Source organism: Thunnus thynnus, chromosome 20 (assembly GCF_963924715.1).
Source record: "Thunnus thynnus chromosome 20, fThuThy2.1, whole genome shotgun sequence".
NCBI lineage: Eukaryota > Metazoa > Chordata > Actinopteri > Scombriformes > Scombridae > Thunnus > Thunnus thynnus.
The window spans coordinates 12,965,545-12,993,517 of record NC_089536.1 but is presented as its reverse complement, the minus strand read 5'-3'; the positions used below and the strand labels follow the sequence as shown (position 1 = coordinate 12,993,517).

Here is a 27,973-nt window from a genome sequence, read left to right as displayed (position 1 = left end):
GACGCTGTGCAGTGAGGTTTCACTATCAGGTTTTATTCTCTCATGTTCTACTTTGGTAGTTTTTTGATTTTCATGAGTTTTTATTCCAAACTTGTCTGACACAATATTTTTTTCACACTTGTATTTTGGGAAACAAAATGAAACTATCAGGATCTACTTACAGGTAGTACATTTTTAGACTGTGATTTTTTTTACAGTAAGACTGAATTACTGAAAAACTGAGGTGAAACATTTCTTTAACCAAGAAAAAACAAGAATATGTAAACCTGACTATTATTTCTTTCAAGAATGTTAACTGCTCCTTGCAGCAGTCTGGATTTAAAAAGTAAACAACTCAAATGGAGAAAGATGTCCTCCCCACTTTCTCCAAGACCTCAAGTTTCTTGACAGCGGACACAGCGTTATCTTCTTTTCACAAATAGCCAACTTTGAGAGATGTGACCTTTTGTTCAAACAGATTACAGAGTGGATATGTACCATTTATTTTTCCACACTACGCCATTCCTCTTTCTAACAAATGCCCAACCACTGGTGCAAAGAAATGCTCTCTCAGCAGTGGTGCTATTAAAGGCTTTCATACAGTGTGTTCATAATACAGGAAAAAAATGGTGGTAATCCCAAATCTCTGCTTTCCCTGAAAGGCATGACCAAAGAGTTTCTGAGCTTGTTTCGTTTCAACTTAAATGGATGTGATGGCTGGTATTAGGTATTTTTAAGTGCTGTGCTATGTAACATTCATTGAAGGGTGATTTACAAGTGTTACACATACAGAGATCAAACTCACTCTTCATCCAAACCCATGACGAAGAGTGTAACCGAATGCACTTAGATAGTAGTGGTTAGAAAGCACTTAACTGTGGATGCTCGTGTTTTAAGCTATGTCTGACTTTCAACTGATACATCTTGTGTTTGCTAAGCAGAGATTTTTGCGAGGATGAACTTGTTTGCTGCTTTTTTTTATTTATTTGATATCTCAGTAACAGTAACTGTGCAGTATGACTGACCTTAACTGTTTGTATGTAGGATTAGATTCAGGACAGATAGTTTTGTAAATGAAACTTTGGATATGTATGCATGTTGCAGGGATGTTGTATCCCTCAGGAGTCAGCAAATCTTTAACGTCTTCTCTAATGTTGCTTCAATTTTTAAATTTGATGACACCTGACTGCACACATTTTAGATTATGCACTACAAATAAATTGATGAACTATAAGAGAGATTGTTTTTAATGGTCTATGTACAGGAATTTCTTTTCAAAATGAGTCTTTCTCTAAACGTCTGACTAGTTCTCTACTGTATGATAGTGGGGTGCACTGGAGGGAATACAGCATTTCACAAACGAGCAGAAAGAGTTAATATAAAAATGCCTTCGTTGTTGGTTACGTTTAACCATTTTCTATGCATATTTTTCTTGTTCACGTGTATAGACGAAAGGCAGCTTGCTTTGTTTGAATTGCTGTGATTCTTACCTACTAACCTGCTTGAGTATATTACTAAAATTCTGATTATATTAAAACCTCATGACTTTACTGGCAAAGTTCACAAAGAGAGTATGATTCCTAGAAGTACCTCTTCAATGAACCGCACGTGTGTTTTTTTTTTTAAATCAGCTGCACAGTTCTACGACAGATAGTCAGACTGGAACCAAAAGGGAAGACTGGCTTCAAGTCTCTTCCGGCTAACAGCTAACAGTTAGCGGCTTTTACGTGAAGGCACTTCCTGGTAAAGCTTTCCACAGAGTAGCACCTGGGATTGTTTAGAAGTAACCAGTAGAAGCCCTTTATTGGAAGGAGCCTGGGGGGGTCTGAGCTGGGCTGAAGGTGACGAGGTCACAGCAGGGTGAAACCTAAAATGTACTGCAGGAGTTTGTTCCGATTGGCCTGAGGTAGAAAGGTGCTGCTCAGCTCCAGAGTCGTCACCCGGTTCTCTCTTCTCTCCTTTAGGACCTACAGAAAACCACAAGACAAGAGGCGTGTCTTAACTCCTGCTGGAGCTGAATATATATACAGTAAATAATGAATTCACAATTTAAAGACAACACCCTCTTACCCCCAGCTCTTTGAATGTCCTCACTGTGTTCTTCACCAGGTAATGAGTTGCACTTTCACCTGGAGAAGAAGAGAATAGGATTACAAAGCGCACAGATATATAAATCAAATTTATATTTCTTAAAAAAAAGTCACTAGTTAAAGCTGGGGTAGGCAGTTTTCTAGAAAAGGAAAAAAAAAGCCAGAATTTGAAAATACAGCCCTCCTCTTGCAGCTTTCCCGCCTCCCCTCTCTGTCCTAAGGCCGTCACGCCAGACGAGCACAGGCATATGCATGTGCTTAATACACACACACACACACACGCCACAAGCTGACCAGAGGCAACCGCCAGTGATCTATCCCAGGAGTTCATCGAGTCATCTGGGTGCTTTTCAATGTAAACGTTACCTTCAATTGCCACGGCTGAGTTACAAGTGAGAAAAGACTATGACACAGACCACAATTAGCTACTGTGAACAAATTTGAACATATGAAGGAGCAACAAACAGTATTTATGCTTCGTGTAAAATAATGATAGAGACTGATGACGGCAAAAGCTAAAGTAGCGTTAGCCTATAGATCCGGCATTGGGGGTTTTTCCCTTTATAGACCAGATCAAAGCCAAAGCTCTTGCCAATGCTGGAATAGCAACTTTTTCTCCAGGATTTTCCGCCATTGAATCAGGCTTTCACCATCTGTGGAGATGTGCATGTGTACCTACATTTGTAGAACAGCTGATAGGAATGCCCTCTCTCTGAAATAGGGCTTTCCCAAATACTTTTTTTGGAGCTTCGCAGCTTTGGCAGCAATTACTCTGATTCTTCCGGCAGGGAAGCAGCAGTACCAACAGCTGCTGTTGGTGAGCTGGACGCCGATTGACGAAACACATAGGGCACAAACACCAAGGCAGCTAGCGGGGCAGAGAGGAAGAGGAGGCACCTGCACCATGACTCACTGCTTACATCTTCTCTCCCTTTCTCTCTTTGCTCTCCTAACTCCTCTTCCTATCAGACCGCCGTAAAATATATACATACGAATTTTGAATATTGATTTTGCTGTTCGAATCCTGTGGAAACAAAGGAAGCTTTGAAGTATTCGGTACAGCCCTACTCTAAAATGACCCGTGATTGGCCTAAAGTCTCCCGTCACAGGCTAGAGTCTAGTTTTCTCTCAGACCACTTCAATTACAATATGCTGAAAGGTTATTATGGGATTTTTGCCCAATGACGCCAAAAAAAAGCCTACCCCAGTTTTAATTCATTTAATCTTCACTTAATCTCCTATGTTGGATAGAATTTTCTGTGGTACTATACTGTGTCCATATTCCATAAATTCAGCACTAGTGCATTAGTTCAGGTACCTGTTGTGGTTTAATAATGAGTCCTATTTGGATGATAAATGGAATCAAAGGATACCACATGCATTATTCTGCACCCTTTATTTTTTTATTCCATGTGGGAACAAAGCCTGGATTTTAAATAACTTTGCAATTTTTCTATAGTGTACTGTATGTGGAGAAATATTGTGTTATTACCATAAGCAGCCACTCCCCTCTCAGTGCGGGTGAGCAGGTATCTGAAGAGCCTCTGAGTGTAGTCAGACTCCGCCATGGGCTGACTCAGACTGTGGACGAAGATCGCAGCCCCGCTGTAGGCCTCCAGCACCGGGCTGAGCAGTCGCTGTAGGAAGATGAAGAACTCCTGGTGCTCTGCGGAGAGGCTCACCTGGAGAAAAAAAAACAACAACAGTTGGACCACCTTATTTAATGTTTTGACCCATTATTCATTTTGATTGAGAGAAAGTTAAGTGTCACAGAAATCAATGTGTACAGTATGACAGAGTTTCTGGCAGTGAATGTTTTTAATGTTCCATGGTGTTGTCGGCTTTAATAAGAAAGTAGAAAAGTCTACTAAACAAGACCTTTAGGTAGCGATCTCTCTGCTCCTCTCCAAAGTCACTGTCTTCATCCTCCTCATCACTCCTCCAGGAGAGGGGCTCTGGGAACTTTTTGGGCCAGGGTTCCTCTGTGGGGCTGGGGCTCAGTTCCTCCTGATCCTCCTGACACAGAGACACACACCTCAACAATTTTGACCATCTGAGCCATGATAAAAAAAGAGAATCCCACAAAATATCACAAATATGTGATTATAGTTGACAGTATTTCTCCAAGGATGTTCGGCAGGAGTCAACTTCCAACATTAGTCACAATGGTTACTGTCACTCTTTTCCACCAGCAGCGTAAACTGACCTCTGCTACGTAGAGAACTCCATACTGGATCAGTCGCGTCACTGCATCGTGGAAAACCTGGTAAATAGTCTGACAGGGCTGTGGGACAGAGAGGAGGAAAGGCTGTGAAACATGGAAGAAACATTAAAATAATCTGAGGTTTTGAAGGCAAACATCAATAGTAATAACTGGACCGAAGCTGCCAATAGGTAATCAATAAATGTATTTTACCATTTCTAGAGGCGTAAAAAGAATTCTGTGTTTTCAAAGTTGTAAGAGCCTCTGAAACATTACTTACATCATCAGGGATAAGATCTTCCAATTGACAAGGAGTGTTGTTGTGATGAAGTTTAAAAGAAATGCCCATCAACTGTTAGTGGTGATGGTCCAATAGATTTCTGGCTAAAACTAACATTTATTGTCATTATTGATATATCCTCCGACTATTTTCTCCATTTTGTCTATACAATGTCAAAAGTGAAAAATGTATGTTTTGTCTGATCAACAGTCCAAAATCCAAAGATATTCAGTTTACTTTCACGTTTGACACATAAAAACTTCAAATCCTCTAATTTGAGAAGCTGCAACCACGGGCAATTTCCCTTTAAAAAAATGACTAAAACGATTATTCAATTAGTTTTTTGTCAATCGACTAATCAATTCATCAGTAATAATATAAATAGTCTCGTATGATGACCGTAATGAACACCTAGTGTTGATATAGGTTGATCACAGTAATGAAATGTATTCTGACTACTTGATGGGCCCATTTTGTGCAGTTTGCAACGTCCAGAGAGATGGCAAAAATGGACAGGACTTACTGGTGCGACGGCCACCTCATTAATAAGGAAGTGGGAGAGCCCGGCAGCTTTGCGGATGAGTCTCTCCTGACTGAGAGGGAGGCTATTGGGACCACCAGGCTGCTGATCAGACTCTGATTCCACCACCAGCTCTCGCTGCAGTGACAGGATGCTGCAGGCTGGACAAAAATGATGAGAGAAATTTAGAGGAGAAAAACTGTAACATCTGTTACATGTGTAGGCCTGAGGAAACGACGAGTCTTTCTCAACATTACAGTGACAACAGTCTAACTTTTGGAGAAGATTTTTCTTAGTAAAAGGACTGAAGAGTAAAAAAAATCAGTGTGAGCACAAAACGTAACCCGATGGCTCAACGTACCAATGATTGCGTCAGAAATGAAGACATGGAAAAGGCCGTTGCTGTAGAAGTTGAGCTCGAAAAGCGCCGGTACAGTTTGGCTGGGTGCGATGGTGAACTCTCCATTGCGATTTGCACTGCTGGTCACATTGACGCAGTTTCCCAGCAGGTGGAGGGCGCGCATTACCACATCCTCCGAGTTCCCCGAAAAGCCCAGGTCAAAGTCCCGCGACAGGATCTCCTCCTTCATGTTGAAGAAGTCTTCCACCAGCTTGGACAACACCACGCCCTGGAGCAAAAAGGAGGAAACACAAGCTGAAAAATGTGCATCATGTCCAAAAATGACTTCATAAACTGCAAATATTTAAAACACACTAAGGTGGCCTTAAGTTTATTATGTGTAGCACTGGACAATTCCTCAGGACAGAAAGATAATTTCAGTGGATGCTTTTCACTTTCAGACACTTCCATCAATGTGCCAGCAGAGGGCAGAAGTCCTCTACTAATGTATAGCAGTGTTGAGAGAGGATGCAGAAAGAAGAAGATCTCCAGCATAGAGACATTCATTACCACCATGCAGAGGAATGTGACATTTGAATCACCTTGGCTAGTGTAAGGGAGGAAGCATGATGGGGAGGATTAAGAGGAAACAACGAGAGAGAAAAAGAGAAATGGAGTTGAAATCAGTGCAACAGAATGGAGGGGGAAAAAAGGAAAGAGGGTGCAGTATGCATAAGCAGAGCAGTAGAAGAGAAGGTTATAGAGAGGACATGAAAGACAGCTGGACTTACCTGTCTGTGTCTGTACAGCAGCAGGCAGGCGATAATGTGGGTAGACATGATCGCTGACGACTTGTTAGCAGCTGTGAGGGAAGACAGAAACAGGATATGTTAAAACACACAACAGAAAGACAACAAGACCAAAACGGAAACAACGTGTGAACTGAATTTAACGCTACACAGCTCGAACCTCAATCAAAACAAATACCTTTCCCACTTTGAAAATGACACCATACATAAAAATTTAATGACTAAGACAATAACATGAACGCTATGTGGGACATTAATGTTGAGCAAAAGCATAAAAACAAGACTGGTTGATAATGACTAACATTACATTCTAACAAATATTATAAATGTGATAAATATTACAATTGTATTAAAAAAATAAAAATAAAATTTACAATCCTATAAAAATGTTCAATGTACCAGGTTTGTTTTAGGTAATTAGGTATGAAAAGATCCATAAGAGCTGAATATACTGATGATACAGTGAGACAGAGAAAAGGATGTGTGTGTGTGTGTGTGTGTGTGTGTGTGTGTGTGTGTGCAGGCGCTCGCATGTGCACATGTCTTAGGATGAGGGTTACTAGTGGTCATCTTAAGCATAGCTCAAGTTCAGGAGTGTAAAACATTAGTGAACACCAACACTGGTACTGCATTCCACCCCTCTTCTGCTTCTCTATCCTCCCCTTCACTCTATTGGCTGAAAACAACATGCCATCCAGCTGGAGGCTTTGTGATTGGCTGTGTGTGTGAAAAAAAAAAAAAAAAAATTTGGGCTTGCATAGGAGAATGCAGCTGAATGAGCTGGGGAGAACCGGTTTCTGTTGTGCTACCCCGGGGCAAAAAGCCCTGAGTGATGTGAAGCGGATGGACTGATGCCGTGCTGTGTTGGATTTCAATTAATGAAGGCGGTATGATGGATAGTGTTTCATGAATGCTGCCTTTGCTCCGGCAAGCAGGTGCACCTTTAACACAGGATGAAAAGGAGTACAGTTGTGCTTGGACAAGATAAAGGAGGAGTGCCTCATAAAGCAGCAGCCAGGTGCTCTAACATCACAAATGAATGAGATGTGAGTGAATAAATCGTGCTTTACTACATTTAGCTTGAGTGTGAGATGACTTGTGACCTGTGACATGTCTTTTACTTACTGTCTCATCTTTCTATATCACAAACTAACAACACAAAAGGTAAAAGTTTCACTGTAACATTGATATTAAAGGCTCAACAATCTGGAGTTTCTTGGTGGCAATAAAGTATCAATATAGGGGTAGTAATACACTGGAGTGGTTGTAAATTTCTTACTGAAGAGGACATGCTTGGCCAGGTTGTTAATAAGTTGTCGCCTGAAGATGTCATCGTGCAGCTCTCGGTTCAGCTGCTGCTCCTCCTGCCCATTGAACAGCTGAGCGTCGGGCCTGGAAGAATAATAAGTGAAAAAACAGTTTCACTAACAACACCACGTAACAAAAAAACTCTTATTATGTCAGCTAGAAATGGCATAATTTCAAACAGTGGTTTCTGACATGAAAACTAGCTCATTTCAGTTATTGGTTTCCTTCTCTCTGATTGGCTGGTTGTGTGAAATAAGTAAAGTAAGTTGTTGAAAGGATGAAAACCAATGTAAGCACAGTGGCACATGATTGAAATCTACTAATATAAAAAGGGACAAAATTATTTACATTTTTGTTTTGAAAAACACGACATGAAAATAAATTCAATATTAAATCCTGCGTGCACTTTTCGGTGTTTATGCAGGATCTGATGTTTGATTCGTTTTGAGCCCTCTGTGCTACTTTTCTGTGTTTAATTGCTTGATGCTGTAAACAAACTTGTGTTTTGCATAAACACTAATCTGAGCTACCTGTAATCTGTAATATGGCGTTAAATAATTCAACCAAGCATGCAGGATACAGTATTTTCAAACAAGAACAGGCTACTCAGAAATGCCATCATTTAGCATGATGTGAGTAGTACTATACACGCTTAAGGGCACTTTTTATGAGACCTATATGAAGTATTTGATGCATTTGATCAGCTCTGCTGGCGTGGTGTCTGATCTTGTGACTCTGAACCAGCTGGGATGGAACACTGCTGTCCTTATAACTGTACTGTATGACTGTATCAGTTTTATTATGCAGCGACAGCGCTGAACCCAAGTGACCCCTGCCGATGTTAACTCAAGTGCTGTTCTCAGATGTCAGATAACAGACCCTGCTGTGAAGTGGGAGGAGGGAGAAGTCGAGTTCGGGCATGAGGGTTTATTACATTACAGGTGGGACTGTCGGTTTGTGCCTGTGCAATATGCAGAGGAAGATATCAATGACTTTCAGAGGTGGAGGTGAACGTGTTTGCATTTACTGTGCAGAAATAATTGAGGGCATCAAGTTGTGTTCCAGGGACACTGGTGGTGGAATGTGACGGCTTCTCTGAGAGTCCAGGTACTCCTACACACAACACACAAAAGGTTCATTACAAACACAAAGTCAGGCAGACAAACAGAGTGACAGCTGGGTGCTGGCTACAAACTTCTCTAAACTTTGGCATTTTTCACAATTTAATTGTGACATTAATTCCAGTTTAAATGTTATATAAAACACACTTTTGAGCTTTTTGGTGCTTTAAAATCAAGGGTGTTCTTCAAATTGGTATAATAATAATAGTTTTCATAACAGCTGCAGTTCTATTTGTCTGAAAGCTGATGTATATCTGCAGTCAATCACCTTTAGGGAGAAGGGCTGGTTGAAGTCAACTCGGACGCAACCGTAGTTTTTTCTCAGCATCCTGAAAACTCCACATGCTATTCCCCACAAACTCTCATTCTTCTTGGGCTTGCCCTGATAGGATTGAAGAGTTCAGTTCAGACAGTTAAAACGTAAACATGAGAATTGTCAAAAAAACTTCCAAATCACAAATTCAAAAACAATATATAATGCATTTTTATTGTGCTTTTTGGTGTTATTGACGGTAGTATCTTTGTTGCCAAAGCAAACACAGACATCATCTCAGTTCTTACCAGCTGCTCGCTATTGTAGTTTCCCTCAATAATACGGTCGTACGAGATGCCAACTGGCACCACCAGTACATCTGGGATGGAACCGGTGCACAGTGCGTCTACCACGATGGACAGCATGCCTGCACGCGGTGGAGACGGCTTACCGCTTCGGGAGCGAGTACCCTCCAGGTACACTTCCAGAAACTGCTGCTGACGTAACAACTCCTCAGTATACTGGAGGAAGATCGATGAAACAGAGGAAACATGTTCATGTGGGATAAAGGTGAATGAAAAAAGGTGGCATTGCTTGTCAGAAGCGAGACAAATGCTGGAATGGAGTCAGTGTTGTGTTTTATAATTTATATATATATTATATAAAACACAACACTGACTCCAATACAGAGTGGAGGTCAGACAGGTGAAGGCTGTGCTGCTGCTGTATATGCAGCTTAACTACAAGTTAAAAATGAGTTGTGGTCACCAACAGTTTGACCCCTCTACACACTACAGGGAACTGGGCACATGCCAAGGCAGCCATGTTGTGTAACAGTATGAACACAGCTGTCTCTTGCTATGCGGAGACTTTTGAGAAGAGATGCTTCAGCCTGAAATAGACCCCAGGCTGTGACATATAGCTGTGAAGAGGACAAACATCTACATTCAGCTTTCATATGAACAACTGGAGTTAAAGCAGCGCCTGGCTTTGTTTTATTGTTAGCACTTCTGCCTGTGAACGAGTTCAGCTAATTACCTTTCTGTGAACCACACAGGCATGCCTGATTAAAGTCTTATCTTCTACCACATTAAAGTACTACTTGATCCACTTTTCGCAACTGCAGTGACAAATTTGTATACCCTGTTCGGCAGGATGTGCAGTAAAATACTGGAGGCACAATGGGGTAAGATGAAGGTCATTTCCAACAGTTGCTCATGTTGTCAGCTGATAACTCTTATCTTAGGGGCACAATACAAACTTATCTTGGTGGAACAATATATAGAGCAGCCTCTAAACTCCTTCACACAAACTCCAAACATAAATAATAACAGTAATTCTCAACTCAGACAGAATGGTGCTATTAATTAAATCCACTAAGTAGCCCAACTATTTTGTAGAAAGCACATTTAGAGTCTTCCAATTCCCCAGGCATGCTACAAGTAGCTTAAAATGACAAAGCATTAATATTCTCAGTAGAATAGCTCTTTAATAGAAGCCTGTTAAGCCTCATTATCCAAATACTAGACCTGAACAAAAGGTTCAGATTCCAGTTTTAATCAGGTTCTCTAATTTCTCATGAAGTCTATTCAAAAAGCACAAGCACCAGTGCCTTTCTTGACACGCAAACTGCGCATATTAGGTTTTTGTGGAAATACATTCCAATAAGTGGACGAGTTGGAATAATTTACCAAAGAAATCATTTTCACTATACATCGACCTGTTGTGTTGATGCTGCTTAAAATGCTCACAAACAATATGGCAAACTGTCAACTGAAAGGCAAAACAACAGATTGCTTAAATTAATATCCCTTCACAATGTTACCCAGGCAACCACCAGTCACAAGAGTCAAACTGAGACCATCTGTTGTTATATAACAATATAACCAACAGGCTACACTTCCATTTATCATGTTAAATCTATCATTTAAAATGAATCCCGCATACCTGCACATCTTTTCATTACTATGTGCATTATTAGATCGCTGATAATGGGTCTAGATATGTTATATCAGATATATATATATATATATAACCTGTAGGTTTCTCATCCGTAGTGATGAAAATCAGCATATCTCAGCCAATTAGCATCTTATTTTACAGGAAATCCTAGACGAAAGTATTACTGTCTAAACAACTTTGTTAAAAAGGGAAAATTCCACAGGGTGTGAAAGTCATTACAAAGGCAAATGGTGCAGCAGCCCTATAAAGTAGAAAAGGGGAAACGAAAAAGCTGGGCAAACATCATGTGGAGAAAAGCTTTTAAGTTACCCTGTCCATTAGAGAGCACGCAGCAGAAAAGCCTGAAGACTACTTGCAGTTACATAATTGAATGTTAACAACAACAACAAAAGAACCCAAAACCAACTAGAAGAGTGCATTAAGTAGAGTGCAGATCTCTGCCAGGTGTGTCTGGAGGCATGTATAGTCTCAGTTTTCTTTAAGATCTGTAGAACAGTGTAATGGTATTGTTACAGAGCGCCTGACTGTATAAACTTAATAAGGTAACAATAAATGGGACAACAAGTCCAAACTTCTCAATTTAAACATTGTTATTTATTTCAAACATTTTCTCGTAACACACCACACAAAATAAAAACCCTACCTACCTCCTTCTCCCCTCCCAAACAAAGAAGAGTTGAATCTCACTAAATTGTCCCTCCTGGCTCCCTTACAGTCAAGATGGCAGCAAAGCTAACAAAAACAGGGATTTATTCATCAACTTTTCTATGGATGTCAGTTTTCGAGCCACGACAAAATGTGGCCTTTGTCTTGTTTTTAGCCTAGCCGATTGCCGGAAATGCGTTTTGATGCAGTTGTTGATCACTTGCAGTCCCTACCAGCCGGTAAAGAGTAGTGAGTCAGTAGTCAATGGCGGTATAAAACGTGTTATAAAATAAGTTGTGAATCACTGCAACCATGAGAGGTCCCTCAGCATACAGTAAACGTCCACAAAATATATTAGGCTGATGGGTCCGGCAGTATGTGAGATTAGCTGCGGACAGATACACACGCAGACACCTACACACGGACACATGATCTCCTCCAGGAAATAAAAAAAACACAGACTGAAGAACAGCAAGTTAAACCTGCTTTTACTATAGACAATAAAAAGACTCACTGTGTGCAAGAGTGATCTGTACAAAATGTCTTTCTTTCCATCTCCAGTTTCCTCCATTCTTCGCCGTATGAAGAATCCTCCCAGTTTACGGATCAGGGTGCTGATAACAAAGAAAGTTTTATCAAGTGGCTACATAAAAAAAACTTTCTGAAGTGACAGCTACAATTTTTGGTTGGCTGCACCAGCACATAATCTACAGCTGTCAATATATATCAAATAGCAGTTCAGAAAATGTGACAGGCCAGTAAACAGAACAGGCAAAGTTTGTTTAGACTGGTTCCTATTTATACATTTTAATTACTGTGATTGAACGAATCCTGACAGTTAAACACAGGTGATTCTCTACAATATGAGCAATATGAGAAAAAGGCTATTTTAGTTTTTTCCTCCTTTCATTCATATATTTCTCTGTATCATACTATAGCAGTGAAGACATCACTTGTGTTTATCTCATTCTTTTTCCATGCTCTTATATATTTTTTAAACTTCTTCCTATCATTGATCTTCCTCTCCTTCTCTGCATCCTGTCACACTTTGATATTGCAAATGCACTCACAGGGATCACTGAAATTTGATCTTATCTCGCTCCAGTAAGTGCATGGCGCTGAATTTAATTCTGCTCTTGGCAGAAATAGTTAAGGTTAGTATTTATTTGCCCTCCATGATAAGCACCCATGCACTTCACAATTTCATATAGTATTCAAAGCAGGTTAGAATAAAACAGGTTGACAACCTGTTATCCATTTATATTCCCTCAATGTAAAACAAGTGCTTAAGACGCACCCTTTACTTCTGCTTTCATTTCTCTAATCTACTTCCAGGCAGCTCCCTTCTTCTGATACCAAACTGATCTTTGTAGTTTCACTTACAGAGAACAAAAATACACCAGATCAAACTTGACGTGAGGCTTTCTGGGTCTTTTACCTGAGGATAGGGATGCTTAGGTTGTTTCCAGCAGCGATGTGTGGGGCTTTGATGTTGTGACAGAACAGGATCAAGGTGATGAGCAGGTAGTCAATGTGGGATTTGTGAACAGGGAGGAAGACCATGGGCACATTTTGCTGCAAAGACAAGACATAGAACATTTTATAGATGAAGGATGGCAGATGGAACAGATGGAATTTGAAATTTCAGAAAAAAAAAAAAAAGACTATGGATTTGTACAAGCGAAATTCTTCTTTGTGAAAGTGTCCAGTGATATTTATCTTGTATCCATGAACAAAACATGTATGTGCATAGTATTATATACTTAACAAAAAGTGCTGTAAACATGTCACTGTGTCAGTGTGTGAAATGTATTTGTAGCACGTCTATCAGACATTGTCTGTGTTTAGTTGTCACAAATTTTGTATGTGTACAATATATATGGAAAACACCTCCTTGCACATTTTGGTGCAGATCCTCATTTAACTGTATAATCCATGTTCAGTGTGTATGTGTGTGTGTGTGTGTGTGTGTGTGTGTGTGTGTGTGCTGACCTCTGTAGCAGCTTTCTTGACCATTTCCAGCTGGCCCTTGTGAATCTGAATGCTCCAGAAGAAACCATTAAAGAGCCTCAGCAACACCCAGCCTGTCAGCCTGAACAAGACAAAAAGTGAAAGGGCGTAACGGAAACAAAAAAAAAAGCAGAACTTAAGCTGATGCAGTATCAAATCCAATTCAGGGTTATTCAGTAACATAATATAAGGATAGATACAATGAGGTCTGACTTGTGTATGTACCTGATGAAGGCTGGTGAAATGTTGGCCACCATTTCCTGGAGGAAGGCCCTGGCTTTCTGCTTTACTTTACTGACAGCTTTGTGTTGCTGCCCAGGCTGGCTGGCTGTAGCATCCAAATCTGTGGCAACCTTCACAATAGCCCTCTCCACCCTGCAACAGACAAATCACAAACATAACGATGCCTTTTATTGACTACTGACACCTCCAGACAAAACTAGTAAGAGCAGAGTTTTTCAGAATTTCACTTAATTGTGTCTCCTTTTGCACACTTTATCCCAAACTGTTTATAGCTGAGTGTTTTCACTCCCTGTATAGTTTAATACCCTTGATGTTGCCAAGGTCATCGGTTTTAATCCGACTGGGGTCACGACATACTCTCATGATGCTCTAACATGCACTGGATGGAACATTCCTACAAAAGTTTCATGTTACATTGACTCCTACCCGCTGTTGTTGAGCACGTTGTCCACCACGTTCCTGGTGAACATGTCCTTGTGAACATCCCTCTCCATGACAAACAGCACATAACTCAGCCTGCGCGCCAACCAGCCCCGCTGTCTGCATGAGCACACACAAACACAAACATGCATCAACATACAATGGAACAAGGGAAAACACATTCTAAAATAATTTATTCTGTTTCCATTAATTTACTGATACTACAGAACAATATTTGACAGAAAAAACTATCTGTGAATATATTTAACATATAGACACAAAATAAAAATTATAGTTCCAGTGTTCAGTTAAAAAGGAACAACTGCTAGAGTACAAATGAGGCCAAACTTTGTCTGGGTTGGTTGTACTGATTTCCTGGTAACTTAACACATGTTCAGTAACCAGAGAGCAGCTCAGGCTGACAGATTCATTACACATGGCTTTCTAAACAACACTCTAAAGTCAGTTTTTGTTACACCTTGCTGAACATGTACAAAACATTATACAGATTTGTGTTTGACAAAACTGTAAATACTAACTTATCCATATTGACATCTCAGGGATGTTTCTGTCCAATGTTTATATAAACTTAGTTCAGTTTTTGACATGCAATTTGTAGCATGATGGCTAACAGCCTACGTTAAGGTATGTCTAGCCAAAGGATTGCCTTGGAATTTCATAAATAAAACTGTCTTGATTTACAGTAAACCCATGATTATAATGTTTGGAGTCAAGGTATTAAGGTGTCTTATTGAGTTTTGCTTGCTAAGGTCAGTCACTGGATGCATGTGTCCAGTGTCCACTGACAAACACTTTAAATTATTCATCTGTCTACTTTTCCACTGTTTCACAGAATGATCCCCTTAACTTAAAACCATTTATATTACACAGGTTAGGCCAGCATCTCTTCACACTGTACTGATTGTACTCTCTACAGGAGGAATTAGAACTTGAGCTCTTGTTGCAAGCTACAAGGAGAATTTTAAGGCTCAATAGCTGCCAAGGCAACATGTGAAAACCAAGCAGCTAAATATGTAGTTTTAAAAGTTGAATATGTTCCTCTTAACAGGGAAATCAACTACACAGAGCAACATACCGTGGAAGGGAAATTATAATTATAATGGAGTAGATTTTGTTTTGTGTACCTAGTATGAGTCTCGTTGATGTAGATGACATTGCGCAGTCCCAGAGATGGAATACTGGGGTTAAACAGCTTCTCCTAGAATAGAAACAAAATGATTACTCACCATGAGAAGATGATTAACACTGGAATAATCAACATAACTTCAACTACACTAAGAGCCTTGGATTGCTGGCTAATTACCTGGCTAATTATGCTAGGGAATACACACTGAATTCAATTGTCAGTCCTCAAAGAGCTAAACAACCTGGGGCTTCTTGGGAAGTTGGGAAGCCAGTCTGGTCAGTTTTGTTTTGATTTACCATTTGTTATCCAGTATTTCTTGTGCCCATGCATAAAGAGACCGTCTTTTTTATTGCCATCTCATTGGCTTGTCACATTCTAATGCATGACTCATTGTGTTTTTCCCACGGCTGCAGGGGAGCTTATGTTGGAAGTGAATACTAAAAAGAAACCAAAAAACTGTGCGAGAAATGCCTGTTGTAGCATCTTTCAGAAATAAAACAAGTAAGATTTTCAGTCTGATCATGTAAATGTTGTTGAGACAACCATAATACACACATGTCTGTTAAAAAGTCTATAACTTAGGGTAAAATAACAATATATGTGTGCTTTAAATCAAATTTGAGTATGGTTGATTCTTAGAAAATACATTTTAATGTTCAACTGGACTTCTTGTGTCTTTAAAAAGCCACAGTAAATTATTTTTGGCAGGTGACGTCTCCTTTTCTTCTTAATTATACACATCCACATTGGAATAAACAATACAATGGACCACAGAGTCTAGTAAACGTATTCATGTTAAGTTAATTAGCTGAGATGTAACATTACCCAGCTCTGCGGTGTACAGGAGTGACAGCAACGACCCACGAAGGGCCTCTTTCTGTTCAGCAGTCCCTCCTTCCACGTGCTGGTGACACAGCGCAGGACTGAAGGGCTGGTGCTGCGGTCCTTGACACACATCCATACACAGAAATCAATTATTGTGAACAAATAACAAAAAAATACAAATGGACCTATTCTGTGGAACAAATGCGTGCTAAGCCAAGATTAAACACTAATATATCTGGTAAGATGTGTAATGCTGATCTTATAATGCCATTACAAGGATGAATTGTTGATGTGGGTCTGTTGGCTTACCGAGTCGTCATTGGGGTGCTTCCAGCGGTTACACCACTGTTCTCCGTTGTTGACCTGCAGCAACAAGCCATCTGACAACTCCATATTCTCTCCTGTCCTTTACTCTCCCTCCAGATCACACACCACTAGCTGGCAAGCTGGTGAGACACACAGATATTATAAAATTACATTTAAAATAATTTTATTACAGCCACATTAAAAATTTTGTAATCTATGCAAATATTGCTCATACACATAGACACAATGTTATAGTTGGCTTTTTGTGTGGCTTAAATGTTAAATAAGACACAGAAGTCAACCAGATCATTCTTAAAATAGACAAAAAAAGCTTTTCACCTTAAAAATTAACTCCTGACAAAGCAAGTACAAATTATCACAGAATAAAATCCATAATAATCGAGACTTTCAACCTATTTTCAAATATAGATGTATAAGTATAATAGATAGATATATTATATATATAAGTTTTGCCCCTTTTTCAGACAAACTAAGAATCCATCAACATCTGTTGGACAATATCTTTATGAATAGATTATTTTCTGGTGAAAAGCTGAAACATGATACTGGTATGTCATTTCATTATCAATTAATCTGATGATTATTGTCTACAGAATATATGAAGATGGTGAAAAGACGTCGTCTTCTGTCCCGTCCAATAATCCACTCAAAGATATTCAGTTTACTATCATAGAAGAATAAAGAAACCACATGTGATAAACTGGAACAAGAGATTTTTTTCTAACAAAAAAAACAAAACTCAAAACAATTAATTATCAAAATAGTTGGAGATTGATTTTCTGCCTATTGACTGATCGTTGCAGCTCTGGTATGTTCTGTGTATATAGTTCATCTGTTACATATATATTCTATAATATTATATTATTATTATTCTATAGTAATTTTCTACTTTATGTATACTGTAATATATACATGTACAATAGCTCTGCACATGCTACAACATACTGAGCACGAATCAGATGTTATCAGCCTCACTTCAACATGAGAGCCAAAAAGTCTAGCCCCTCCCACACGATCCATCACCCTGCTGGTACGACTTGGGTGTCACTGAGCACCTGTTTGGTCCAGTTAGGCCAGATTTTCTGAATAATGTGACGCTTACATTGTTTCAGTCATCCTCAGACACTTAACCCCAGATACAACTGCAGTTCATTTTGACCACAATCCACAGTAGAAAGTATTGTGCATTACACACCCAAAGATATGAGAGACAGGAAGACTATGAACAACCAGGTGACATTCTTAAAAGAAAAGTCTATTATGCTGCTCAAATGTCTGGAATTATTTTAATAAGTTCACCTTTTGCCTCTCCTCATTTAATCGTTCAGCAATTTGACTTGCTTAAGTCACACTGATGCTAGCGAGTTATTTTACACACCAGTATACTACAGTTCACAATTATGGCCTCTCAAGCAACAACAACAACATCATCAACAACTTCGTGACTTCCCTATATCTTAAAGGGAAACTTTGCCAATTTTCAACCAGCATTGTATCATTACAGTGTGGGTAGTATATGCAAATAAACAATGTTTGACCTCCCTCCATGTTGTCTGCACCAAGAGCTCCCCGCTCATTTGCCAGCAAAAGTCCGCCAGGTGATGCAAAATGCTTCACCTGCCGGACTTTAGAGATCTGCATTAGACTACAAACTACGTTTCCTCATTTTCAGTAGTGGTGCCTTCAAGGGCGGTAAAACACTCCCGTCTACCATGTTACACCAGCGATAGGAAGAAGCCAGACGCTAAAATACCATACTACTAAATACTTTAAAATATCAGTATATTTGGAAGAAAACTAGTTTGAAGATATGAGGCCAAGTATCACACTGTTGAATCAGAAACAACAGAGTCTGGGAGAGGAAGCAACCACAGGACCGGAGAGACGTTACAGCAGCGTTTCTGTGATTCAACCAGAAGAGCTGAATCTAACACAAAAAAACAACTAGCTTTACAATATAATGTCAGAACAGAGATGTGGCGCAACTATTACAACTTATGAGGCCAAATATAGTGCTGTGTAATCAGATTTAGATTACTCATCTGTCTTTGAAAACAATTCTTTAACTGATAGAGGACATGCTTCAAATGTACAAACATTTAACTCAAATACATTTTGTCAAACTAAATTGTTCCTTATTAAAGATAAATATAAATAAAACAGCACTATAATAGTATTATAATGCCACCAAAGCAGCCAATAAATGTTTTTTATCTACAGAAGCTACAAGTCAGTTTATCACAGATGAGAACTTATGCCCGTGACTACACAGCACTTGATTTACACTTGACATGTCGCATAAAGCTGTACAGCCCTGCGATACACCACCACCAGGGAACCTGGACCACTGGCACAAATAATGAGTTCCCAGAGGAGGGTTGGGATGAGTCACTACTGTATTCACTGTAGCTCTATAAATATCTCTCACGGTTTAGTTAAATATTACATAGGCTTCATTAATCAAATGTTTTGATTAATCTGTAATCTTTCTTTATCCGGGCTGGGCCACTTTTGAATGTTTAGTCAGAGGCCACGACGAAGCCAAAGACTTTCAGACAATACAGAAATGGCAAGAATTTGGGGTGTGCCAAAAACATACTTGTAAAGTATTAAAATCTGCTGCTTCAGCTACTTAGAAAAATCCCTAACAACATTAAAAGAGAAGTAATTTGTCTAATACTTAAGGGACTGTTGTTACCCCTGTAAAACAGCAGATTTGACAGTTTTTTCCTGCAGTTTATTTGTTATTTATATGTCTTTTTTAAGACCTGAAATGACCGTCACTCATATGGTCCCACACTACGCTGGTTACTGTCTTGCTAACCTTTTGTTACACTGGAGGTGTGCAGTGTCTGGGCCCCAAATACCTACAGTGAAGACAATGAAAAACTTTGACAACACCCCTGTCAGCCTGTTGTTTCCCTATTGTTTTCTCTGTACTTATTAGCAGGTGAATGATAGTTGGGATGAGGTCGCTGCATTGGGACACAATGAGCTTCAGGTCATTCAAAGACTCTCTTTACATAAAGTACAGTCCACAGTGCATTTAACTGCTTCTTGTTTGGGGTTTACAGTAGTTTTACATTTTAATTATAGATTCTGTTTCTTGTTTGTGTTACTTGAATATATCAATTAGCAAACTGGAGGATATGCTTTTCAGTGGAAACTGAGACTAGTAAAAATAAAAAAGCAACATGACCACCAGTAGTTCCAAGATCACACGGCATGTGTGTGTCTGGAGGTATGAGCTGCGTCTTTCAATGACCACCTGAGTGTGCTTAAGAAAGGCAGTAACTATCCTCAACTCACCTTTTTTATTGTACTATTCAGCTCCATTTTTGTACACAGGTATGTAATTTTCATCCCATTGTGAAAACTTCCTTATGATTTGCTTTAATTATGTGTTGAAATTCATCTTTCTTGGATAAATGTGGACTTGACGCTAAATGTGGATAAATGTGGCCTATATTAATTGGGAGACACTGACTCTAATTTTGAAATTAAGGACTGCAAATGGATCTGATTTACAGCACTAGCAGACACTTAACTACATGTACAGTTAATATTATTTGTAATCAAAAGATTGCTTTTGTATTTGTCTGAGCTGTTAATCTGAGTTGTCTGGCACATGCAAATCAGCTTCGTTTGACATCCAACTATGCACAACCAAGTAGAACAGACAGCCCCTCTATGCATTGAGTTGGACATGTACCTTGACCGCCATATGGCTGTGATAAGATCCACAAGTACCCTACTTTCACATTTACGTGGCTGATACAATAGACTATTCAAAACAATAAATCAAAACTTTCATGATAAGCATTTTGTTACTGTCATGATGTATTGAATTAACTGCTATGCCAAACTATGTACAGTTATACAATAAAATGCAGAGTACATGTTTAGTCCAACAGCTTGTAGAGACGAGGACAAAGTGCAAAGAGAATACAAAGGTAATTGACAGAAAACACCACAGCCAGTGCCTCTCATTAGTTTGGAAATAGGTTAGTGAGTCATTTAATGAATGAATGGTCTGATACTAAACACTGTCTGTGTGTCAGAAGGTAGTGTAGCTCATGTTTTGTGAATCAGTCAGTCTGAGATTGATGGTAAGGGACGTCTTTGCAAAAATGTTCCAGCCTCACAAGTGTCGAGGAGTGGATGTATGCACTTTGTCCTGCTGTTGTGGTGCGATGGCTAGTAGATGATATGCACACTGATGAGAGAAACTGGGTTCTTAAAAAAGGGTCACTGACCGGGAGTACTCCACTTGATGGGGTGACTTTGTTGGAGGCCAAACAAAGACGTTGAAGAATAAGGAGCAGCAGGGATTATGTAACAGGTGATGGCAACCTTTAACGCAACATTTAAGTTGCCATGAAAGTAAAAACATTGGCACATGTAGAGTAATGAGGCTATATTGTGCCTTCTTTCGCATTCAAATAAAAAAAATTAAATCCATCTTATCTTGATTCCCAAAACATACAAGAATGTGTCAGGGTGATAAGAATTCAGATGAGAATCGAGATGTTGCTGCTTTATTTATAAGCAATTCACTGATACTAATTTTGAGGCAACATTAATATCCACTACTTACCATCAGTATTATCTGATCTGTGGCATTAATTTTAGATAATTTTGTTCTATCACTATTTTTACTGTAAAGTTAAGTGACACACACCTAGCAAATATCACAAAAATGTCAAAACGTTGGCAAAATAATTCCTGTTATAAAACAGTAAAAATAGTATTATTCACCTGTATTGCAGGTATATCAGCAGAGGCAGACAGTATTCAGCGTCTCTTTTATATTCACCAATAAAAAAAAGTCCTAATTAGGTGACAGGGGGTGTTATGTAAAATATGAAATCTTTTTTATGAGGCTACATTTGCACCCATTTACATTTAATTTGTCTTTTACGTGACAAAAGCATCACTCCTACTGTATATCACTAGGTTAATCCGTCTCACATGAGCCAAGCTGTCTGCAATAAGCAGGTCAAACAGGAGAAGTCTCTATGTGACAGATGGGCTGTGTGCAGATAACTAGCAGTGCAGACAACAATGGCTCAAAACCAGGTTGCCTGACGTCTGGCTTAGTCACAAAAGTAACGCCGTTTTTTGTTTGGTTGAAGGGCGTCTCATCTCCTGATAATACAGTATCCTAGTTAAACAGCTCTTGTTCCATTTCGTGATTCGTGATAGAAGTTATTAAACCGCGTCTCCGGGTTTCTGCCACCGTCTCTTGCACATTGCAGAGCCACATGAGGCATATCTGACGCTATTGTGGGGCTTTACAGATACCGACAATGGGACTCATTTAGCCTGACGTAAGATACGTTAAAATCGGATTGCAGCTGACGTTAGTTCAATTTAATTTGAGTCACTGGAGCAGAGAAGAGGTGTAAAACCCCTCACTGGTGCTGCCAAGGGTCCTCTTGAACTTCAATGTCAATGCAGAGTTAACCGGCTAACGACAGGCTCTATACCGCTAAAACCAGCCCTAACGTGATTTAGCTTTTACCAGTCAAAAATGTGTCAACGACATGGTGTAAGCTAACCTTACAATACGGTTACTGTTGTCATGACAATGCACACACGCGGCATTAGTTACTTTAACGTTGGTGATGTAGCAACTAGCACTAGCTCGCTAACAAGGCTCGCGAGAACGACATCTCTTACCTTCAATATAGTGTTACGATGACTCATATCTCAAAAATAAATCCGTCGACAGAACCGCAGTCAGCCCTTTGGGTGGTTTTTTTTACAGCCTGTGTGGCTCGCCACACCAGCACCTCTAATGTTCTTCTCCTCCTCCTCCTCCTCAGAAGACTGGACGGCTCAGTGGTGACAGAGATGTGTGACAGCAGCTAACTGCCAGCTACACACTTCAGCCAGCAGCCAGCAGGGGGCGGCGCTGCTCACCGAACTGCTCATTCACTACAACACTGTGACACTCTTCTTCTTCGGTAAGAATAATAGAAAAAAATGTATTTTTTTTGTTCGTCAGATCAATGTATAAATAAGATTTTGAAGTCGTTGTTTTAAATTTCCTATTTGTAGAATGTTGAATAGAAACATAGAAAAATGGAAAATCTGAAGTTCCGTGTAACGCTTATCAATGAAATTTTCCATATAAAACAATAATAATAGAGAATTGGAAAATCTAGTTCAATTTTCTAAAATTGTCTTTTTCGTTTGTCGGAGCAATGTATAATTAAGATTTCTGGGTCTGTTTTCTACTTTTCTATTTGTGGAATGTTTGATAAAAAATGGAAAATTGAAAAATGGAAAATCTGTCCGTGTGACACTTATCAGTTGAGGAAATAAGCACAGATAAAGAGTATTATTGTGGAGAATGAGATGCAGGATGCTTTGGGCTCATAGTGCATCTCAATTCATAGAAAGCATCCTAAATATTTAGTACATACAGTAAATAACAGTGTCCCAGCAGAGTTATGAGCCTGTACCTTTGGTGGTCTTGTATCTTCTTGCTCAGAAGAAAAATCACAAGAAACTGGATGACTAACACCATAATTAACCCGGAAGGTAGGGTGGCCCAGGTAAAAAGTGAGGTGCTGGGTTCCTATTAATCCCACATTCCTCCCCCTCTCTGTAAAATTCATACAGTTCTTATATGCTTTCTCCTCTAGAATATTACCGGGATTTATAATTTTCTGTTGGGCAATTTGAACACATTGATTTAGGGATATGCAACATCTTGTATCTTGAGTTCATTTTGCAATCAATATCCTTGATCACAAGATATTCAGTATATCTGCGGTCCCCAGTCTAAGGACAGAGATGGGGAAATAAATCCACCTGTCGTCCCTTTGTTTTCTGCTTGAGCCACTCTGCAAAAGGAATTTAATTGATGAAACTGATATCTTTAAGACTAAATGATTTATTATTATTGTCTCTGTTCTTAGCTTACATTTAGCCTTACTTTAGTGCTATTACCTGTTTTAGTGTTTCTTTATCCATTGCTGGATTTTGTATTGTTTTGTTTGCAACAATTTGTGCTGTCTTCTTGGTCTTCTTGTCTTCCCTTGCAAAAGAGGTTTCCAACCTGAATGGCACGTGCCTGATATATAAAGGTTAAATAAAATATGAATATTTATTTATTTTATAAATAACATGTTTTTGTAGCGCCTATCGGTTAATTTTCCATATAAAAATGAATAATAGAAAATTGAATAAAATTTTCTAAAATGGTCTTTTTCTTCCTCTTCTTCATGATTTATCGGCAGTTGGAAACCAGCGTATTAAGCCCATTACCGCCACCTCCTGCTTCGGAGTGTGGATCAGACACCAAGAATCCTATATAATCCTGTCTGTCTAACAAACTCAAAGAAAACTCTACTACCCCGACCCACTTGGCAGGTTCATTAAAGTTTTTATGCTGAGCTTGTCTTTCTTGATCTTGAGTAGAATCTATGATTGCATATGTAATAGACTCCTCAGGGTGACAACGCTCACATAAACCGGTTGGATGCTTTCCTATTATACTGAGTGTGCTGTTAAAGTTGGAATGACCTCGCCTTATTCTGCTGAAAATCACCCCTTCTTTCCTCGACCTACCTGTATTTCTTACTGTTGAACTGACTTTGTTCTGTATCATTGTTTCTTTCTTGTCATCCTTTTTTTCCCCAGAGTCAGACATGGCTGTGCGTTGTTCTGTTTAAATAATCTTATAATGCTTTTTCAAAATGTGCACGTTTATCTTAAAGGTCTGTGATATTCTGATTTTGTGAAAATAAACTAAGAAAAAAAAGGTTTTTAAATTGCATTCCTGTTTCAGCATCATCTTGACAAAACACCAAGAAAAATTACTCTTCTCTGCTCACCTGGACTTTTATTATTTATTACATTGTCCGTCACATCTGTTGCAGTATTTCAGATTCATGTTTTGGGTATATGCTGCTGTTATCAAACGTATATATTTTGTGTAGATTATTCAGGTATCAATATTTTGTACATCTATGGACAATCATGCACCTTACTACAATAGCAATTTCCACTTGACCATTCTCTTCTTTCTTTCCTAATTATTTTTTATATTTGTGTTAGTTTATTTAGTTATTGTATATACAATAATTTATCCTTTAATTGCATTTGTTTCTTTTATCTTTTTTTACCTCATTGGCTGCTGTGACATTTGAATTTAAATGATAAATAAAGTATCTATTTATCATCATCTATCTATCTATCTATCGAAACAAACAAACTATGCATGTACTAATTCAGGAAATGTTTAAAACGTTGAAAAGTACACAGACGTCAAGATTCACGGATGTTTCGCGCCCTCCAGTGTTCAGAAAATGAAAGCGCATCTTATTGGAGCGTACCACTGTGTTTCCATTGGGGAGTGGGATGGGATGATTCAATACACTCGATTCAATAAATACGTTTAACTTTAAAAACGTAGCATAGTCTAGATATGACATAAAATATTCATAGTTGGAACAAAATTTAAATATACGCACTGTCAGGGCTATATAAATAGCTATAACCTGGTTTTGCTGATACTATCACAGTTGAGTCACCTGTGACGACAGCTATAATGGTTGAGACTCAGCCTTTCTATTTCCTTCGTCTTCATCAAGCTAGCTGCAGCCATGAGGTAAGCAAGACGGTTGACATTTAATAACATGTTTCTATTCTAGGAAATACATTTACATTGTTATATACTTAGTTATTTAAGACCAGACGGAAGACTGGCTTTGTCCGAATTTGAGTTAAGTCGTTTATTTCTACCAAAATACATATAGGGCCTGTGTCGGTGTGTTAACTGTTAGCCATGTTCTAGTAAGACATGTCACAACATGTTACCGAAACAACACAGGTTTTTATCGGCGAGGCAGCTGCCAACAAATCAGTTTTGGGCATATTAGTTGAACAAGCTGATCAATAAAATCACTTTAATTAAATAAACTAGCCACAATAACAAAGAGAAATCATTTCGGCCAGGTACCACTTTCATCTGCTTCGGTGGCACGTAGTGAGTCCCAGTAACGTTACCTTTTAGTCGATCAAAAGGTCAACGTTAATGTTTCTATGCCAGACACTTCCAGTTTGTGTTGTACCTTCCCATTTTACGTTCAAAAAATCAACTGCAGGGTCTCACTCCGACAGAGAATAATACTGCACACCTGTGCGTCGCAGTCATCAGTCTGCCATCTCCTGTCAAACGTGCAGAAGACCAACCTAAAATACGCATTAGGTCAATGAACTTAATTCTTCTTAATGTAATTTATACTTTTAAAGCTCACTGGATTTGAAAAGTGTGTTGTCACATGTATATCAGGTGACAGTAATGATATACTAAATGTTTATGGTAATCCAACAACAAACCATTTCGGTAGTATGGTTCGCATTGCAGTGTGAATAATAATAGAACCTCTGTTTTTTGTGTATATCTCTTAGCTATTTTTTTGTGTGCACTTATATCCTTTTTATATGTAATCCAGAGCGACATAAAGCCTTTGACATCTACTCACTGTTAACTGTGGCTAACAATCATCAGTCAGTAAGGTTAATGAAGTATTTAGCCATGGAATGAACAAGGATTAACTATAGTTCAAATAGAAACTTGGACTACACCACTGTCAATGCACAATGACTACATAGACCTTACTGCTGAAAGAAAATGTTAAATGAGATGTGATACTACTACTTATCACCCTTTGCTTTTAGGATATGTTCATAGAGAACTTTTAAGGGTATCTTGAACTGCTTCTATCACATTATACCTGTTGTCACAGCAAAGATGTTTGGCTTGTTTGTCCAGCATGCTCAGGCTCCAGAAGCGCTTGGCGTCCAGCGTCTTGCGCTGTGGCAAGAAGAAGGTGTGGCTGGACCCCAATGAAACCAATGAGATTGCCAACGCGAACTCTCGTGAGTTGTTTCCTTTGCTGAGCAGAGTTCTCTTGCAATACATGTGAATGATCGGGACCCCGTAGGCCAGCAAATCATTTGTCTGTATTGCATTGTATTTGTACCACAGGCCAGCAGATCCGAAAACTGGTGAAGGATGGATTGATCATCAGAAAACCTGTGACGGTTCATTCCCGTGCTCGCTGCCGCAAGAACACACTGGCACGCCGCAAGGGCCGTCACATGGGTTATGGTAGGTAAAACTAACGTCCCTTTCCATTTCCTAAAATGCATATTACTTTATTCTAGATTAGATTCTACATTGAATCCTTAACTATCATTATGTAGTTGAAAGTTGTAATTGTATTTTCACTGGCCCATGGACCAAAATTAAAGTAAAATTAAAGTAATCACATTTACACTTATACATTTACATTTACACTTGTATTTTATTCATTATAATTTATTCAATTTACAACTTTTCTCCTACCTCAGGTAAGAGAAAGGGTACTGCCAACGCTCGTATGCCAGAGAAGCTGACATGGATGCGTCGCATGAGAATCCTGCGACGTCTTCTTCGTCGCTACAGGGAGTCCAAGAAAATTGACAGGCACATGTATGTGTGAACAAGCTGGTGAACAAGCCAGTATACTGTTTTAATTCCAATTTCAGCTGAAGTCATCTTGCTATGAGACGCTCTGATATCATTTTCCTCTTCCTCCAGGTACCACAGTCTCTACCTGAGGGCAAAGGGTAACGTCTTCAAAAACAAACGCATCCTGATGGAGCACATCCACAAACTGAAGGCAGATAAGGCTCGCAAGAAGCTTCTAGCGTAAGTTCAGATGAATATTTTCAAAAAACAGGAGCTTTAAAGTTATTTTATTTTAATATATAACTTTAAGAACTGTTATCATCTTATATAACTGCATATAAATAGAATGGGAGCTGGCCCCGTCATAGCACAAAGAAAATATTTTTTAAAATTATTTATTTTACTACTGGTAAAATTTTCACCTTGAGAACATCATACTTAGTCTAAACATTAGTTAATGTTGTTTTGTTTTTTTTTTATTTGAAATAACTGTCAGATTCATTTTTTTTTTTTTTTTTGTCTGTCTCCACTTCTCTTTTCTCATCCAGTGACCAGGCTGAGGCCCGCCGTTCAAAGACAAAGGAGGCCCGCAAACGCAGAGAGGAACGTCTCCTGGCCAAGAAAGAGGAGATCATTAAGAACCTGTCAAAGGAGGAGGAAACTGCAAAGAAGTGAATTTAAATTGACATTATTCTCAGATTCAGCTTGTGTTGTTAATAAATTTGGACAAAAGAATGTCATTGTTTTGTGATTATTTGACTGGTTTTAGAGGTAGTTTTGGTATAAGAAATGACTGCATATGAGGTGATGCAAGTTACAAACAGGAGCAGTGTTGTGGTTGTCAATCCTTAGGATCTTACTTTTAAGTTAAAGTAACAAATCTGCTACATATCTGTCTTGCAACCTTTTTTTTCCCCAGAATTTTCTCAGAATCCTATTTAAAATTCCTGATCACTTAGTTGCCCATTAGTTAGTGGACAAACATGCCTTTACTTTAAGTATATAAAAAGCAAGAGTTGA

At 38.9% G+C, this 27,973-nt stretch overlaps 2 protein-coding genes and 1 long non-coding RNA gene across 3 annotated transcripts; 2 read left to right on the top strand and 1 right to left on the bottom strand.

Annotated features, from left to right (window-relative positions):
- Positions 1 to 198: 198 nt before the first annotated feature.
- Positions 199 to 22,336, bottom strand: gpam (glycerol-3-phosphate acyltransferase, mitochondrial). The gene is made up of 21 exons (XM_067576957.1): positions 22,165 to 22,336; positions 16,465 to 16,601; positions 16,156 to 16,275; positions 15,329 to 15,402; positions 14,190 to 14,303; positions 13,746 to 13,895; positions 13,503 to 13,602; positions 12,949 to 13,085; positions 12,025 to 12,124; positions 9,212 to 9,424; positions 8,919 to 9,032; positions 8,557 to 8,642; positions 7,501 to 7,613; positions 6,204 to 6,274; positions 5,434 to 5,701; positions 5,076 to 5,233; positions 4,276 to 4,353; positions 3,948 to 4,085; positions 3,562 to 3,751; positions 2,050 to 2,108; positions 199 to 1,946 (listed from the first exon to the last, which is right to left on the bottom strand). Exons 2-21 carry the CDS (start codon positions 16,546 to 16,548, stop codon positions 1,830 to 1,832), a joined length of 2,484 nt encoding a protein of 827 aa, XP_067433058.1. The 5' UTR covers positions 16,549 to 16,601; positions 22,165 to 22,336; the 3' UTR covers positions 199 to 1,829.
- On the top strand, positions 18,451 to 24,352 carry LOC137172495 (uncharacterized). The gene is made up of 3 exons (XR_010924991.1): positions 18,451 to 22,033; positions 22,311 to 22,451; positions 23,733 to 24,352. It is a non-coding gene; the product is annotated as an uncharacterized lncRNA (long non-coding RNA).
- A 631-nt stretch (positions 24,353 to 24,983) lies between these two features.
- LOC137172494 (large ribosomal subunit protein eL19-like) lies at positions 24,984 to 27,688 on the top strand. The gene is made up of 6 exons (XM_067576960.1): positions 24,984 to 25,105; positions 26,273 to 26,379; positions 26,489 to 26,611; positions 26,854 to 26,974; positions 27,083 to 27,193; positions 27,502 to 27,688. Exons 1-6 carry the CDS (start codon positions 25,101 to 25,103, stop codon positions 27,626 to 27,628), a joined length of 594 nt encoding a protein of 197 aa, XP_067433061.1. The 5' UTR covers positions 24,984 to 25,100; the 3' UTR covers positions 27,629 to 27,688.
- The last annotated feature ends 285 nt before the right edge of the window (positions 27,689 to 27,973 follow it).

Coding starts and splice junctions, on each gene's coding strand:
- gpam (XM_067576957.1), bottom strand. CDS start 16,548: ATGGAGTTGTCAGATGGCTTGTTGCTGCAGGTCAACAACGGAGAACAG. Junction 12,125..12,948: donor CTAAGCATCCCTATCCTCAG/GTAAAAGACCCA, acceptor CTTTGTTATCAG/CACCCTGATCCGTAAACTGG. Junction 9,425..12,024: donor ACAGATCACTCTTGCACACA/GTGAGTCTTTTT, acceptor ATCTTCCTCCAG/TATACTGAGGAGTTGTTACG.
- LOC137172494 (XM_067576960.1), top strand. Junction 26,380..26,488: donor GATTGCCAACGCGAACTCTC/GTGAGTTGTTTC, acceptor TTTGTACCACAG/GCCAGCAGATCCGAAAACTG. Junction 27,194..27,501: donor GCTCGCAAGAAGCTTCTAGC/GTAAGTTCAGAT, acceptor TTTCTCATCCAG/TGACCAGGCTGAGGCCCGCC.